Raw genomic sequence first — 17546 nt, 5'->3', positions numbered from 1 at the left:
CTCCACCTGCCCCCCCATCCACCATCCTTTGCTTCTTGACCTACAGAAGGAGCTTGGACACGGGGGCCAGAGGAGTCCTGGCCCTGTGAAGTGGGGTTATATCCCTAGACGTTAGGGAGCTTGCCTAAACTCTTGACTGCTGATCTGTCCAGGCTGAAATCAGTTCCATTGGTATTAGCCGTTGAGCAGGTAATACTATGCTTCCTGTACTTACTATCATGGTTCCAATTTTCGTTTACCTTCTTGCATATTTGAGCCTGGGCTTGACAATATGGCGGTGAGGCTTGGGATTCACACTTCAGTGAGGCCACCTGAAGTCACGGGTTACTGGTCTGCTCACGGATCTCTTGTGTTCTTGTCCCCCTTTTCTTAGTTTAGATCCCTGTGACCTCTCACCTCGACAATTACAGAAGCTGCCTCCCTGATGTCCTGTGTCTGAATGGGGCTGGCTGGGTGTTGAGCATGCTGGGACCTCAGTCATGGGGGTGGCCAGGGAAGTGGTTAAGCAGCAGGACTGGAGATACTGACTGGGAGTAGAGACACCCAGTGAGCGCATCCTGCTGCCCATAGCATTAGGGTCAAAGGGTATGGCAAGGTCATACAGGCAGGCCACCGTTCCATAAAAGGAGGTCCAGTGTGTCAGTGGGGGAAGCCCTGGGAAAAAATGGGCAGGAGAGAGGTGAAGGAAGGAAAGAAGGAGAGAAGGAAAGAAGGAGGGGAAGGACAGTGGGATGGAGAAAGGTAAAGGCCTTTGTGGCTGGAGCTCAGAGAACGGGTGGAGATGTTGGAGATGATGCAGGACCTCAGGCATGGTATTTTTAGCATGTTAAGTATTTTAGGACTTTATCCTTAACTTCCTGGAAGCCACTGATTCTGGAGAGAGTGGTACAATTTGATTTGTTTCTACTGAAGATTATTTGACTGCAGAGAAGCTGAAGGCAATGATCCCAACCGGGAGACTGCCTTAATTGTCACAGTGAGAGGCTAGATAGAGTGTGTAGCGAGGGGAGTGGAGATGGAAAGAAGTCCAGGTAGATGGAGGAGAAAAGAGACTTTCCAGCAAGACATGAGCATCTGAAAAGCCATGGAGGTGGGGGTGGGGCCTGCTCCTGGCATATTGTGTCCTTGGTTGTTATACCATACCTACACACAAAACTTGATAATCCTTTTTCAATTAATGTTATATAATCGCTTTCCATGTTGCTACAGAGTCTTCATAACCATTGTTTTTTAAGATTGACTGCCACTTAGCAGCTCTATCATTGTCCAGTTTGGGGGTAATTAATGGACTCCTACTTGGAGCTAATATAATGAACATGTCAATAAGTGTTCTAGATTATGTAGTTCCCTAAATCTCACCCATACACCCTCCCTGTCCTGCACCCCCACCATATTTTTGTATCTTGGGGTTATTTCTTTAGAGTCAGATTCCCAGGAGTCAGATTACTGGGAATCTAGGAGTCTTCTGCAAAAGTTTTTTTAGATTGTCAAATTGCTTTCCAAAAGGGTTGTTCTGAGTTCTAATTTCACCAGCACTATAGGAGAGGACCTTTTCCATGCTACCTTTGCCAGAATTGGGTGTAATAACGTTTGAAAAATGGTATTTGATAAGGTAAAACAATACTTTAAAGTTAATAATTTGCGATTAGCTTTTCTCCCCCATTAATAGTGAGCTTAAAGATTCTTTCCATGTTCATTACCTAGATATAGTTCCTCTTTGCTTACTCAGTTTCTTTACCTGTTGATATACTGAAAGTGGAGATCTTTTCTGTTATTTATATTTTAAATATAACAACTTACCATATTTTATCAACTTGTTTTTAAAAAATTGATTTTTTTACAAAAATGAAATCTTTATATAGATACATCTGTTGACTTTTTGTGAGTTTTTTATTGCTTCTAGGTTTATATTCTCCTTTCAGATGTTAGATACTCGGGTTCAATTCTTTCATTTTGGTTATTTCCTGGTTTCACAGTTAAGTCCTTAATCCACTCTGCCTTTAATTTGTGAAAGGGTAGGAAGTGAGATAACTAAATAGCTTATTTTCAAATTATTAACCAGTTATCCCAATACAGTTTTTGGCTTCCTTCCCATTCTCAAGTTACAATGTCTCCTACATCACATATTAAAGTTATTTTATACTTAAATTATTATTCTATTTCAATGTCTCCCTATAGTGACAATTTGAACTATCATAGTAGGTTTTAATAGTTGGTAGAGCTAGGTCTCCCTTATTACTCTTCTGCTTTAGTATTTTGTTATTTCTCCTCAACATTTGAAACATTTTGTCAAGTTTCAGTGCATATTTATTGACTTCATATTTTTTTTAAGATTTTATTTATTTGACAGAGATCACAAGCAGGCAGAGAGGCAGGCAGAGAGAGAGGAGGAAGCAGGCTCCCTGCTGAGCAGAGAGCCCGATGCAGGGCTCGATCCCAGAACCCTGAGATCATGACCTGAGCCGAAGGCAGAGGCTTTAACCCGATGAGCCACCCAGGCGCCCCCATATATTTTTTTCTAAGTATGCTCCACACCTGGGGTGTGGTCCAACGCAGGGCTTGAACTCACAGCCCTGAGATCAAGACCTGAGTTGACATTAAGGGTCAGATGCTTAACTCTTGGATATTTTTTAACTTAAAAAAAAAAAAAATCTGGCTACAAGAGTAATACATATTTATTTTAGAAAATTCGAAAAAATAAAAAAAATCAAATTTCACTGCTTTGTTAAATCACTTATGTACCACTCAGTTATATGCCATGCATTGCTCCAAGTGCTTTCAAGCAACTGATTTTGTACTTATAACCGTCCAAGTGGAATAATTTTTTTCAAGTAGAAAAGAGCCTAGTTTTAAAGTAAAGGAAACTGATACTATGCCTGTTTTACAGATGAAGACACTTGCCCGAAGTACCCAGGTGGTCACCGGAGCCAGGGTTATAATCAGGACAGTGGTTATAACTGAACACTTAGTGATGCCGACATTCCACTAGACATGATTATTATTTGTATTTGGGTGTATCTACTTACAGTCTTATACACTGGGATATCCATGTACATACCTTGTGTGATCTTTCACCTACAGATAGGCCAAGAACACTTACCTATATCGTAAACATTTCACAGTATTATTTTCAATGACCTTTTAGTATTTCTCATGTGCATGCCAAAAAAGGCATTTAACAAGTAACTCGTTTCAGAATAATTTGTTTCCCATTTTCCCCTGCAGTTAACACTGCTGAGATGTACTTTTTTTTTTCTTAAGATTTTATTTATTTATTTGTCAGAGGGAGAGAGCACAAGCAGGGGGAGTGGCAGGCAGGCAGAGGGAGAGAGAGAAGCAGCCCGAGCGGGGAGCCTGATCTGCGACTTGATCCCCACCTGGGCTGAAGGCAGATGGTTAAGGGACTGAACCACCTAGGGTCCCTGAGATGCACATTCCTGAGGCTTTTCACACGCCCACAATCTTTTTATTATAAATTTTAACAGTGGAAACGCTGGGCCTAATGGTCTATATATTTTGAAGGCTTTTGATGCCCACTGCCAGTCCTCTGGACAGGGGGTTCCAACGTGTAGCTCCAGCCGCAATAAGGGACGTGGCTCCCCCTCGTCCCCACTAAGTTCTTAGAAGAAGAAACACAATCTACCACTTGGGATCGCCCCATGGATTTGCACTGAAGAGTCCTTGAGCCCCCACTCACTACCGACTATGGAAAAACGAAAATGAACTCAACGTTCCCCTTAGCGGACAGTGGCTAGAGGAGCCGGCACCTGCACACTGAGAACCGTCCTGCGAGTGTGACGGGAAAAGCAGGACTTGCACGTCTTCGCGCGGGCGGCGGGATGGGGAAGCTCCCGCCGCCCGGTCGCCTGGGAGCGCGGCTGCTGCTGGCAGCTTCTGCGTCGGGCATCTGCTCTTTCGACGTGCTCCGCCCGGGGACTCCGCGGCAAGCGTTCCGTCCGGGCGAGCGGCGGAGGTCCCGGTTCGCGCCCTGGCCGGGCCCGGACTGGCGAGCCGACGCCAGCCCAAGTGACGCCCCGGCCGGGCCGAGCCCTCCGCCGACCCTGCAGTGCGGGGAAGCCGGACTCTTCGCGCTCGGGCCCTTGAGCGCGGGGGCACGTTTCCGCGGGCCTCGTTCCCCGGCGCACCCAGCGGAAGTGGCCGTGCTGCGACGGAAGGAGATGCTTTGTGGGAGCTGCCGGCGCTGAAGAAACGTGGCGGGCGAAGATGATTCAAGCGATTCTGGTTTTCAACAACCACGGGAAGCCGCGGCTGGTCCGCTTCTACCAGCGTTTCGTGAGTGCGGCCCAGCTTCGTCACATCCCTTCGGAGCGCCCGCGCTCCGCCTTCCCTCCCTTCGGCGACTCCGGCCGGTCCACCACCTCGGGCTCCTCCCACCCGGAGTGACCCTCACCCTCTTGACCCTCCTTGCGGGACCCGGGCGGCTGTCGGGCCGTCTGTCCCACCCCGCGCTCCCTCACCGGTCCCGCACCCCTGCATCTCTCTGCCGTTTGGTGACACCACCCCTTGGGTCTCAGGGCTCGCCGAATGACGGTGGGGGTGTGCCCCCCTGAACACGCGACTGATGGAAGTCCCCTTAATCTGTCGGTCCTTAAGCGCGGCTGGACGAGTAGGAAGACACGGGCCAACTTAGGAAAGTTCTTGCTGCGGCCGGGAGATTGCAGGAGCGCGTTCTTGGGCTTATTTTGCTTCCGTGCTGGCGGGGGCTGCGCAGGGACTGGATGCCCCTTCCTCCCGTAGAGCTGAACAGAGTCCGCTTAAGAGTGGGACGTGATCAGAAATTGCAGATGCTGCCGCGTGAGGGCTCAGTAAATGATAACGTGAATTTGAGTTTTCCCAGAAACTCCTCTGGGAAAGCACAAACGTCCTGATTTGCCTCCTGCCCTCCAGGGTTGTATTTCTTCGTGGCAACATTTCCAAATGTTACACACATAACTGGTGAAACGAAGGAGGGTAAAGAGTCAGAAAACTCCTGTTCAGGCCTCAGCTCACTTTTTTTTTTTTTTTTTAAACCCCGTGTCTATGGACCCTGTGTTTTTCTCTCCCCCTCTCTTTATTTTGGTCAAATAGATAGGAACAAAATAATTTTACCTTTCTCGTAGAATTTTTTAAGCTAGATGACATTTTATTTAATAATTATTTTGAGATAAAACTATTAACGTTCAATACAACGATTCAGTTGGTGTATGCATTTGTGTGTGTGAACTTTTCTGTTTTGTTTTTGGGTGGTGTTGAGAGATAAATCCCACACATAGAGTTCGCCTATTTAATGTGTACAGTTCGGTGGATTTCAGTACGTTCACAAAGTTGTGGAACCGACCCCATGGTCAATTTTAGGACATTTCCGTTTCCCCAAAAAGAAGCCCCTCCCCATTAGGAATCATTCCCTGTTTTCCTCCTAACTCTCTCAGCCCTAGACAACCACTAGTCTACTTTCTGTCTCTTTAAATTTGCCTATTCTGGACATTTCATATAAAGGGTATTCAGTATGTGGTATGTGGTCTTTTAGGACTGGCTTCTTTCACTTAATATCTTTTTAAGGTTAACCCAGCTTGTAGCATGTATTAATTTGTCATTCCTCTTTGTTGCCAAGTTGTCTTCCGTTGTATGGATAGACCACATTTTGACTGCCTATCTGTTGTTTCTCCCTATGGCTCTCGTGGGTAATGTTGCTGTGGACATTTGTGTACATGTTTTTATGTGCACGTATGTTCTCATTTCTCTAGGTTATAAACCTAGGAGTAGAATTGCTGGGTTATCTGGTAACTTTATGGTGAACATTTTGAGGAATTGCCCAGCTGTTTTCCAAAGTGGCTGCACTGTTTTACATTCCCATCAGTAGTGTATACAGGTTTCAATTTCTCTATCTCCCTATCGACATTTGTTACTATCTTTTTTTTTTTTTAAGATTTTATTTATTTATTTGACAGAGAAAAAGAGATCACAAGTAGGCAGAGAGGCAGGCAGAAAGAGAGGGGGAAGCAGGCTCCCCGCTGAGCAGACAGCCCGATGCAGGGCTTGATCCCAGGACCCTGGGATCATGACCTGAGCAGAAGGCAGAGGCTTCAACCCACTGAGCCACCCAGACACCCCTTGTTACTATCTTTTTTTTTTTTTAAGATTTTATTTATTTGACAGAGATCACAAGTAGGCAGAGAGGTAGGCAGGGGTGGCTGGAAGCAGGCTTCCTGCTGAGCAGAGAACCCGATGCAGCGCTCCATCCCAGAACCCTGGGATCATGACCTGAGCTGAAGGCAGAGGCTTTAACCCACTGAGCCACCCAGGCGCCCCGTTACTATCTTTTTGATAAGAAGCTTTAATGGGTATCACGTGGATTCTCATTACGGTTTCAGTTTCCATTTCCCTAATGACTAATGACGTTAAGCATCTTTGCATGTCCTTATTGGCCGTTTGTAAACCTTCTTTGGAGAACTTGGGATTTTTATTACAACCACATTAGCTCATGAGTGAAAGTTACCTTGAAAACTTAAGAGAACTAAAAGATATGAGGGATTGCTAATGTCATTGAGGCATGTAAGCAAGTAGTAGTTCACCTTTATGTTGAAATTAGAAATTAGGGGTGCCTTCCGGCTCAGGTCGTGATCTTGAGTCCTGGGTTAGAGTCCTGCCTTGGCTCCCAGCTCAGTGGGGAGTCTGCTTCTCCCTCCACCCCTCACCCTGCTAGTGGGTGCTCTCTCTTAAATAAATAAATAAAATCTTTAAAAAAATTTTTTTAAATTAAAAAAAAGAGAAATTAGCTTCACTGTTTCATTACCACATCCCCTGACTGCTGCCACCTCTCCCTAGGGTCAGAGAAAAGAGTTTAGTTTGAAAGATGTTTTTATCAGGTTAAAAAAGTGCTGATACCTAGCATGTTTTATATTTCCAAGTACACAGAGTTAATCCTTTACAGCATCCTGGCATCAGTGAGCTAGCTTTGTGACTTTTTAAATGGAAACCAGGAAAATAGTGACTGATTGTCTCCGACTTACAAGAAAACCTTTCTTTTTTTTTTTTTTTTTAAGGTTTTATTTACTAGTTTTATAGGGATAGTGAGAATATAAGCGGAGGAATACAAGAGGGAGAACCAGTCTCCGGATCAGGGACCCCCACTACGGGACTCGATCCCAGGACTCTAGAATCATGACCTGAGCTGAAGGCAGATTCTGAACCAGCTGAATCACCCAGGCGCCTCTTTGGTAGTATTCAGTAAATACTGAGGAGCCACTGTTTATCCATGTTGAGTCAAAGTCATGAAAAATAATTTCTCCACAATGACATTTTCCCTGGGTTTGTTTTTTTTTTTTGGTCTTGATTTAAATAACCATTTCAAATTTTAATTCAATGGTTTAGAAAGAAGGGATTAACATTACTTGAATCTATTTTCTGACTCTTAGGGCAAATCCAGTCTGAAGGTTTCCTTAAGCTTTGCTACTCAAAGTAGGATTCCCCAGACCAGCACATTGGTATCATTGGGAAGCTTGTTAGAAGTGTACTCTCAGGATACACCCCAAACCTACTAAATCAGAACCTGTATTTTAATAACATTCCCAGGTGATTGATTGCACACTGAGATGTGAGAGCATTGGTCTAGAGCTTTCAGTTACTTTTGTGTTAATGATCAGTTTCTTCCTCCTATCATCCTTCTCTCTCTCTTTTTTAAGATTTATTTATTTATTTGAGAGAGTGGGGGGTGGTACAGAGAAAATCTGAGGCCGACTTCTAGCTGGGCACACAGCTCATGGCGGGGCTCAATCCCATGACCCCGAGATCATACCCTGAGTCAGAGGCTTAACTGACTGAGCCACCCAGGTGCCCCCCATCATCTTTTTTTTTTCCTTCTTTTGTTAACCATACTTATTAGGAACCTCCTCTGTAAACAGAAATCCGTGTGAGTCATCAAGAGGTGTCTTTACAGTTGAGCTTTCTCCTGTATGGTAGTGAAAAAAAAAGTATAACTGTTCAAAATTCTAATCTGTAAATGGAACTTTTTCTGTCATTAATACTTCATTGGTGAGTAACTCCCATCTTCAGTGTAATACTGTATTACCAATATAGAAGACAGAAAATTCAGGTTTGTTTTTTTTTTTAAGAATTTATTTATTTGACAGAGAAAGATCACAAGTAGGCAGAGAGGCAGACAGAGTGAGAGAGAGAGAGAGGAGGAAGCAGGCTTTCTGCAGAGCAGAGAGCCTGATGTGGGACTTGATCCCAGGACCCTGAGATCATGACCTGAGCTGAAGGCAGTGGCTTAACCCACTGAGCCACCCAGGCGTCCCGAAAATTCAGTTTTTTTTTTTTTTTAAAGATTTTATTTATTTATTTGACAGAGAGAAATCACAAGTAGATGGAGAGGCAGGCAGAGAGAGAGAGAGAGGGAAGCAGACTCCCTGCTGAGCAGAGAGCCCGATGTGGGACTCGATCCCAGGACCCTGAGATCATGACCTGAGCCTAAGGCAGCGGCTTAACCCACTGAGCCACCCAGGTGCCCCGAAAATTCAGTTTTTAAAAACATGATTATACAATTAAATCTTGCCCTCCTTGAGGGGTTAGACCCATTGATATTTGTTATTTACCTCAGCGTAGATATTTTCTAGGGGAAGGCAAAATATTCAGGACTGGGCCTTCTAGTTATTCTTTGACCTTTTATGAGAGTTTGTCAGTTCTCCTTTACTTGGTTTTTATTTTTTAAAGATTTTATTGATTCAGGGGCACCTGGGTAGCTTAGTCAGTTGTATCTGCCTTTGAGCTTGGGTCATGATCCCAGGATCCTGGGATGAGTCCCGCATCAGGCTCCTTGATCAGTGGGGAGTCTGCTTCTCCTCTGCCCCTCCCCTCAACTTATTTTCTCTCTCTCTCTTTCTCAGAATCTTTAAAGATTTTATGTATTTGAGAGAGTGTGTGCAAGTGGGGGAAGGGGCTGAAGGAGAGAGAATCTCAAGCAGAGCCCATTGTGGGGCTCGATTTCATGACCCCGAGATCATGAGCTGAAACCAAGAGTCATGCCAAACCGACTGAGCCACTCAGGCACCCCACTCCTTTCCTTGGTTATTAACCATAAGGAAGTATGGGCTTACTATCAAGACAGTAACGGTTAGTGACTTGATGTCCAGGTAAATATACCCTAGCTTAATTCCTGTAACTGAGTCTTATCCATTTTCCATAGATTCCCCTTTTATTTTTCCTTTTCTCATCACTTTTATTTTTTCTGGAAACCAGTACCAAATGTTCAGATCTTTCCTGCTTGGAAGCACGTCTCTCCCTGTTCATCCCCGTCTGTGGAATGTAATTTGTCAGACCACCTCCCCCTGCTACTGATTCACTTTTATTTCTTTTACTCCATAGCCAGAAGAAATTCAACAGCAGATTGTTCGAGAGACCTTCCATCTAGTTCTCAAGCGAGATGACAACATCTGTAACTTCTTGGAAGGTGGAAGGTAAATGATGGGCTTCAGCTTTCTGCCTGTGTATCCACTGTTGGGTGCCCTTGAGGTAGTACTCAGGTGTCCGGTCGGTACCTGTGCTGCTGAGGAAGAGACCCAATTCTGTTTTGGAAGCTCTTGAATGGTTGTGCTTCAGATATTACTCATTTAGGTGTTTGGTTCTTGGGAAGATGGCAGGAGAAAAGGTGAGCTAAAGTGCTTTAGGCACCTCTGCCACACTTGGTTGCTGTTCCCTTGGTAGAAGTGGCCTGTTGTTTGACCTGGCCTCCCCTTTCTGTTGCATACCGTTCTCATTCTTTGGCATAGGGTTTCTCTTGGATATGTTTAAGACATAGCCATGTAAGTGTTTCCCATCTTCTGCAGTTTGATTGGTGGCTCCGACTACAAGCTGATCTACCGGCACTATGCCACACTCTACTTTGTGTTCTGTGTGGATTCGTCAGAGAGCGAACTTGGAATCTTGGACCTCATCCAGGTATGTGTAGTCAGCTAATGATGGCGGCCACCAAAGAGAATTTGCACTGGATTTTTGAGTCACTATCCTGTAGATCTTGTTGTCAGTCTTTTTACTGATACTGGTGAGAGTTGCCAGATGTCCACCATATGGTGCACTAAGAAAGCTCCTGGCAACCCATAAAAACTCCGGGAGCTTTTGGATTCACTGGTTTCTACCCAGCCCTCTCTCTGCCCTTGGTTTTCACGTATGATTCTGATACCAGTTCCCCCTCCACCACCACCGAGCAGTTAACTCATTTCTCTGTGGGCAGTGACCAGGTGACCCACAAAGTTAACTCAGTCCTGACAGTATCTACCTGAAGATAAAGACCCGTCACAGGGGCGCCTGGGTGGCTCAGTGGGTTGGGCCGCTGCCTTCGGCTCAGGTCATGATCTCAGAGTCCTGGGATCGAGTCCCGCATCGGGCTCTCTGCTCAGCAGGGAGCCTGCTTCCCTCTCTCTCTCTCTGCCTGCCTCTCTGCCTACTTGTGATTTCTCTCTGTCAAATAAATAAATAGAATCTTTAAAAAAAAAAAAAGATAAGACCTGTCACAAATCCGGGTTGGTGTCACCTGTGCTTTTGAGTGACTCGCTATGGATCGGAGGTTCCCATGACTTCCTCTTTGGGTTTAATTTGCTAGAGTGGTTCATAGAACTCTGTAGAAGAACATGGTACTTACTAGATTACCTGCATACTCTAAAAGGATGGAAGAGATTTATAGGACAAAGAATAGGGAAAGGGCTTCCATGCCCTTTCTAGTCAGGCCACTCTCCAAAGTCCACCAACATGGAAGCTCTCCAAATACTGGCTTGTTGGGTTTTTCTGGAGATCAGGGGTAAGACTGAAAGTTCCAGTCCTCCAGTTGCATGGTTGGTTCCCGTAGCAACCAGCCCTCATCTTTAGGTGCCTTCTAAAAGTCACCTTATTAACATAAACAGGTCACCTTTATCATTTAGGACATTCCAAATTCCTTTATCACTTAGGAGCTCTATGCCAGAAACAGGGATGAATACCAAATATTTTCTTATTATAAATTATAGTATCATACCATGTTTTGAAAATTTTTATCATTTGTTAAACCAAGTGACATTTAAGAATTCATACTTTTTATTTTCACTTGTAATTCTAGCCTAAGACAGAGACTTAATATTTTAGTTAGTCTGTGCAATCTTAACATAGATAAACCTGATTTTTTTTTTAGGATTTTTGTAAATTAAAATAGATTACAGATCGATCAATTGAATTTTTTTTTAAGATTTTAGTTATTTATTTGACAGAGATCACATGTAGGTAGAGAGGCAAGCAGAAAGAGAGGAGGAAGCAGGCTCCCTGCTGAGCAGAGAGCCCAATGCGGGGCTGGATCCCAGGACCCTGAGATCATGACCTTAGCTGAAGGCTTTAACCCACTGAGCCACCCAAGGTACCCCTGATTATTTTTGAAAAGATTTTTATTTATCTATAAATATAAAAAGAGAGAGAGGGTATGGAGAGAGAGAACACCAGCCAGGGCTGGGGGTTCAAGGGAGGCAGAGGGAGAAGCAGGCTCCCTATTAGGTAGGGAACTTGACGCAGGGCCCCATTCTAGGACACTGGGCCCATGACCTGACCCAAAGGCAGACGCTTAACTGACTGAGCCACCCAGGTGTCCTGTGGGTTACAGATTCTTTTCATCGTCTTTAGGAAAACTGAGCTGTGTAGGGACTTTAACTTGGGAACTATTAATTTAGTGTAATTCTGTTATTTTAAATTTTTTTCTTAGAAATAACTTCTGCATCCAACATGGGGCTCAAACTCAACCTCGAGAGTGAGAGTTGCATGGTCTACCAACTGAGCCAGCCACTGGCCCTAATTCCATCACTTTATATGTGAAATTTTAGGTATGCTTCCTTTAAGTGACTTGAATAAAGCACTGAAATAGAAGCTTGCATTAAAACCTAATTAACAATTACAGAGAACTCGAACTCTCTGGCTACAAATTTTTACATTCAGAAAATGATTTAAGATGATTAATTTAAAAACTCCTACATTATATTCATATATTGTACATAACAGTATAAATTATCTAAGAAAAATTGTCTCTAAGATAAGATTTAAAAAGCTTTCTTAAAACACTGGAGTCAGATTGGACATTGAGAGTCAATGTGCATAACAGAAAGAGCTTAAGATCTAGAATCAAAAAACCTACATTTGAGTCATAGATCTATCATGAATTTAGAAGTAATAGATTATAGGATTCAATTGTGACATTGTATTTTATAGTATGGTAAACTATAGAATGCTATAAAAATGGGCATATAATAAGTGTTTTAGAAAAAAAAGGAAATAGTGATAATGTAGTTTAAAAATTGAGATGCAGTTATTGGAGTATCTATATTGGCAAGTATCTATATTGGCAAGATAAAAAGAAATTAACCCTACAATATAATGGATATTTATTAAGTAGTAGGCATTGGATTTGGGAAGAGAGATAAAATGTAGAAATAACAGGAACTAAAGGGTTTGATCCTTGAAAAGACCGCGAAATCAATAAATAGTTGGCCTAATATATTGAGGGTAAAAGTCAGAAAACATCAACTTGTTTTTAGAAGATGATACACATAGTTGTATTCCTAATGTATTTGAAATAGCTGACTTCAAAATGTAAATACCCAAATTAGTTCAACAACAAGGCACTTAATCCAGTATCAGGTTGAAATTCAAAAGGGTTTAAAAAAACCTGACTCCGTGATAGATTCAGTAGAATTTTTAAGTGTTGAAGTACAATAAAACCTCTTATTGCATAAGATATTTTTTCCTTTCTTTTTTTTTTTTTTAATGAACGCAGATTTTGGGGCACCTGGGTGGCTCAGTTATTAGGTGTCTGCCTTTGGCTCAGGTCATGATCGCAGAGTCCTGGGATTGGGCCCCACATCAGGCTCCCTGCTCAGCAGGAAGCCTGCTTCTCCCTCTCCCACTCTCCCTGCTTGTGTTCACTCTCTTGCTGTCTCTCTCTCTCTGTCGAATAAATAAAATCTTAAAAAAAAAAAAATTTTTTTTAATCCTAGATTTTTAAACTTTTCTTTTTCCTTTTTTTTTTTTTAAATTTTTTTTTTAAGATTTTACTTATTTGAGAGAGAGAAAGAGAGCACTGAGTTGGTGGGGAGAGGGTCAGAGGGAGAAGCTCTGCTGAGCAGGGAGCACAGTGTGGGACTTGATCCCAGAACACCAGGATCATGACCTGAGCTGAAGGCAGTCGCTTAACCACCTGAGTCACCCAGAGCGCCACGTAAGGTATTTCTTAAACTAAGAATTTAAAAAAATCACACTATTTAAGTGTATTTTACTGTGTAAATTGTTAGTAATCCAAAAGCCTCTCAAAAGAAATGTTACTTGAAATAACATATTAGTTTGGGTACAGAATTACTAAAGAAGATCTTAGCTAATAATCACTTGTAGCAAGAAGTCAGAAGACCTGGCTCTTGTTCTATCTGTCCTAATAATAAGCAGTGTGGTCTTAAATCATTTTATGCTTTTTTTGACTTAAGGGTTTTTGTTTTCTGTTTCGGCTCTGCTCTGTGTTTGTGTGTTTCAGTTTACAAGTTTGCAAGTTGATCGCTTCTCGGCCTTTTGGCTAAGATCGAGTTTACAAGTTTACAAGTTCTTTTCTAGCTCTGAAATTTCTCTTTCAGGAATATTTCATATTAGAAGAAATATTCATTGTGTCCAAATTGTCTTTATTCTAAGGATGCAAGTCAGTTTAATAAGGGAAAGTTCTTTGACTCTATTACAGCAGTAAGAAAGATAGTGGAGACTGGGGGCGCCTGGGTGGCTCAGTGGGTTGAGCTGCTGCCTTCGGCTCAGGTCATGATCTCAGGGTCCTGGGATCGAGTCCCACATCGGGCTCTCTGCTCAGCAGGGAGCCTGATTCCCTCTCTCTCTCTGCCTGCCTCTCCATCTACTTGTGATTTCTCTCTGTCAAATAAATAAATAAAATCTTTAAAAAAAAAAAAAAAAAGATAGTGGAGACTGATAGAGTTGCATCAGAGAGAAATGATTATCCAAATTATATTCCCAAAATGCTCTTGAATTGGAATAGGAAGCATTTTTGTGTGATTATTAGTGCACATTTATTTATTTATCGTAAACTATTGCTGAAGAGATAATACATACACATTGTTCAAAATTCAAAAGGCAAACCAAGAGTATATAGTGAAAAGTATTTTTCTCCTTCTTTTCTCCAGTATGTAGGTTATTTTTCTCAGAGCAGCAAATTTTAGTTTTATTTATTTTTCCCCCAAGATTTTATTTATTTATTTTTATAGAAACCCTTTTATTTTTTTAAAAAAGATTTTATTTATTTATTTTGAGAGAGAGAGAGTATGTGAGCAAGGGGAGGGACGGGGGGGAGGTTAGATAGAGAAAAATCCCAAGCAGACTCCCTGCTGAGCACAGAACCCATTGCGGGGCTTAATCTCACAACCCTGAGATCAGAACCTGAGCTGAAACCAAGAACTGGCTGCTTAATTGACTGAGCCATCCAGTTGCCACTTTATTTATTTATTTATTCTGCATCCTGAACCCATTGGGCTCAAACTTATCCTGGAGCCAAGAGTCACACACTTTACTGACTGAGCCAGCCATGCACTCCAGCAAATTTTAGTTTTAAAACCAAGAGCCAGTGTTACCTCAGGAGAGAAATTTACAGGCATTCATGAAAACAAGGATCTCTCTTATCGTTTACTCTAATTTGAGTAAACATTTGTAATGAATGATAAAAAAAGAAAGGAACAAGTTACATGGTAAAGGAAGAGAGAACTAAGTTTCACTATAGTATGGCCTGATTATATACCTAGAAACCCTGGGAAAAACAGCAAGCATTATAATAATAAGTAATGAATGATATGAGCAAAATGGCAAAATATGAGATGAATCCATCAAAACTGAGTTTTTCATTTCATGAAAATACTTAGAAAAACCATAATTTAAAAAAACCCTCACAGTAGTGACATAGGATATTGAGTGTTTGGCAATTTACTTAGTATGGAATACTTGACAATTCCAATAGAATTATGAAATCTTAAAGGAAAAAACAAAGGGATAGTTCAAATAAATGGAGCTACAAGTGCTTTCCTTGTTGGGAAAAGTCAACCAAAGATAATAGAGTAACAAGTGGGAAACCAATTATAATTCCATCAGGAAATGTTACAGAACTTGTTGAAGGGAAAATTTATCAGGAAAAATGAATGACAAAGAAATGCAAAAGTATGTTTTGAGGGAAAAAGCTCAGTTAATGGGGGATTGCCTTTCCTAGGGTTGCAGATGAAATTATTACCTACCTAGGAAATCCAAAGCAATCACTGTGAAACAGTTAGAGCTAATAATAGAGCTCAGTACTGGGACACGTGTAATAAGCTTAAAAGTCAATAGCTTTCCCTTAGCAATAATAAGTTAGGAAATACAATATTTAAAGGGACCCACTCACAAAAGCAAAATGGTCCATAAGATATCAAGGAATAAATGTAAAAAATATGCAAGATATATATGAAGAAAACTTCCAAACTCTACTGAAAATGCAAAATAAATGGATAAAACATACCCTTTGTCTGTTGAGAAAGCTCATTACAATGTCTGTCAATACTTTCAGATTCTAAATTTACTGAAAACCCAATCAGAATCCCTATAAGGTTGTTTTTAAAATTATATTCAGGGGCGCCTGGGTGGCTCAGTCAGTTAAGCGTGCGCCTTTAGCTCAGATCATGATCCCAGGGTCCTGGAATCCAGCCCCACATCAGGCTCCCTGCTCTGCAGGGACCCTGCTTCTCTCTCTGCTTTATCCCTCCTCCCTGCTTGTGCTTTCTCTCTCTGCATTCTCTCAAATAAATAAAAATCTTTAAAATAATAATAATAAAAAATTGTATTTATTGTGAAACATGTATATACAAAAAAAAATCTGCTAAACATGTCAATATAGTTTCAAGATGCTAGTAAAATGAAGCTATCACTCAGATTAAGAAACAGTACATTACTAGTTCCATAAAGCTTGTATATACTGTTCCTTACTTCCATCGACTCATTCATTGCATCCCTCCTCAGACTTTTGTGTTGGTCATTCCTTTGCTTCTCTTTATTGTTACCATGTGATGTATATTCCCTAACTAGTATTTATCTTAGTTTGGGATATCTGAGTGGCAAGTACAAAAATCAGCTGTATAAGGAAAGGGTAACTTGCCACTTTTATTGAATTTATTTATTTATTTGACAGAGAGAGATCACAAGTAGGCAGAGAGGCAGGCAGAGAGAGAGGAGGAAGCAGGCTCCCTGCTGAGCGGAGAGCCCAATGCGGGGCTTGATCTCGGGACCCTGAGATCACGACCTGAGCTGAAGGCAGAGGCTTAACCCACTGAGCCACCGAGGGGCCCCTAGAATGCTTTTGCGCAAGTTCTTTTCCTCATGAGCTCTTCAGATGACTCTCTTTATCATTCATGACTCAGCTCAAATGTGGATCTTCCGAGACTTTCATGAAGGCCTGTCTGAAGTAACCCCCGTCCCATCATCCTGCTCATTTCCTTCCGGGCACTTAGGACAATAGAAAAGATCTTCTTTATATGCCTTGTTCTTCCCACACCCGGAACATAAGCCTGGCGAGAGCGCGACTTACTGACTGAGGTAGTCCCAGGGTAGAATGGTATGTGTCTAGCATGTGGTAGCCACTCACTAAGGTCAGTTGAAGAACCATAATTTAGTTTTTGTTTTTACTCATCATTCTGTCCCACTGAGTTGTGTTTCTCTTTCTGCATGAGTTGCACACTGTCTTACTGTTGTTAATGTAGGTTCAGATACTCGGTACAACCAGTTACTCCCCGGGGGTGCAGTTCTTTTTAAATATATTCTCTGATATTTATAACTGTTCAGCTGTTACATTCTTGAATAATTTGTAATGGTCCCAAAAGTCTCTGTTGGATTTATGCTTAGAAATGAATTAAAAACCGCATTTTCTTCCATTTATTAATTTCGTCTTTCAGATCTTACGTTCAAGTTTTGTTGTTGCTTTTTTCTTTTTTTTCCAAAGAAGGTCCTAATATACATACAAATTTTAGAATTATTTGTGTTCTAGTTCTGTGAAAATGCTGTTGGTGTTTGATGAGGATTGCATTAAGTGTGTGGATTTCTTTGGGTGGTATGGCTATTTTAACAGGGTTTGTTCTCCTGAGAAAACCATTTTTATCACCATGACCACCCAGTTCATCTGTGCTGGATTAGGTAGAAAATAGCCAGATAGTCTACAGAACATCTGTATAACATTTCTTTCATGTTTCAAGAGATGAAAATAACTGCAAGAAGTTAAGTGTAAAAGTACCCGGGATGACATAAATAATCCATGTATGAAATTTTATCCCACCTGCAGCTTTTATTTATTTAAAAATTAGAATTCATGAAATAAAAAATTTTTCTTGGAGGGGCGCCTGGGTGGCTCAGTGAGTTAAGCCGCTGCCTTCGGCTCGGGTCATGATCTCAGGGTCCTGGGATCGAGTCCCGCATGGGGCTCTCTGCTCAGCAGGGAGCCTGCTTCCCCCTCTCTCTCTGCCTGCCTCTCTGCCTACTTGTGATCT

The 17546-nt window shown here is 42.0% G+C and overlaps 1 protein-coding gene across 1 annotated transcript in view; it reads left to right on the top strand.

The window, feature by feature from the left end:
* The first annotated feature begins 4177 nt into the window (after positions 1 to 4177).
* Positions 4178 to 17546, top strand: part of LOC122893864 (AP-3 complex subunit sigma-2) — a 53140-nt gene continuing 39771 nt past the window's right edge. The window contains exons 1-3 of the mRNA XM_044231155.1: positions 4178 to 4293; positions 9364 to 9455; positions 9825 to 9936. Coding sequence (XP_044087090.1) covers positions 4225 to 4293; positions 9364 to 9455; positions 9825 to 9936 — 273 coding nt within the window. The 5' untranslated portion in view covers positions 4178 to 4224. The remainder of the gene's footprint in view (positions 4294 to 9363; positions 9456 to 9824; positions 9937 to 17546) is intronic.

Source organism: Neovison vison, chromosome 13 (assembly GCF_020171115.1).
Source record: "Neovison vison isolate M4711 chromosome 13, ASM_NN_V1, whole genome shotgun sequence".
NCBI lineage: Eukaryota > Metazoa > Chordata > Mammalia > Carnivora > Mustelidae > Neogale > Neogale vison.
Note: the sequence above shows the minus strand (reverse complement) of the source record. Positions and strands in the feature narration are given on the sequence as shown.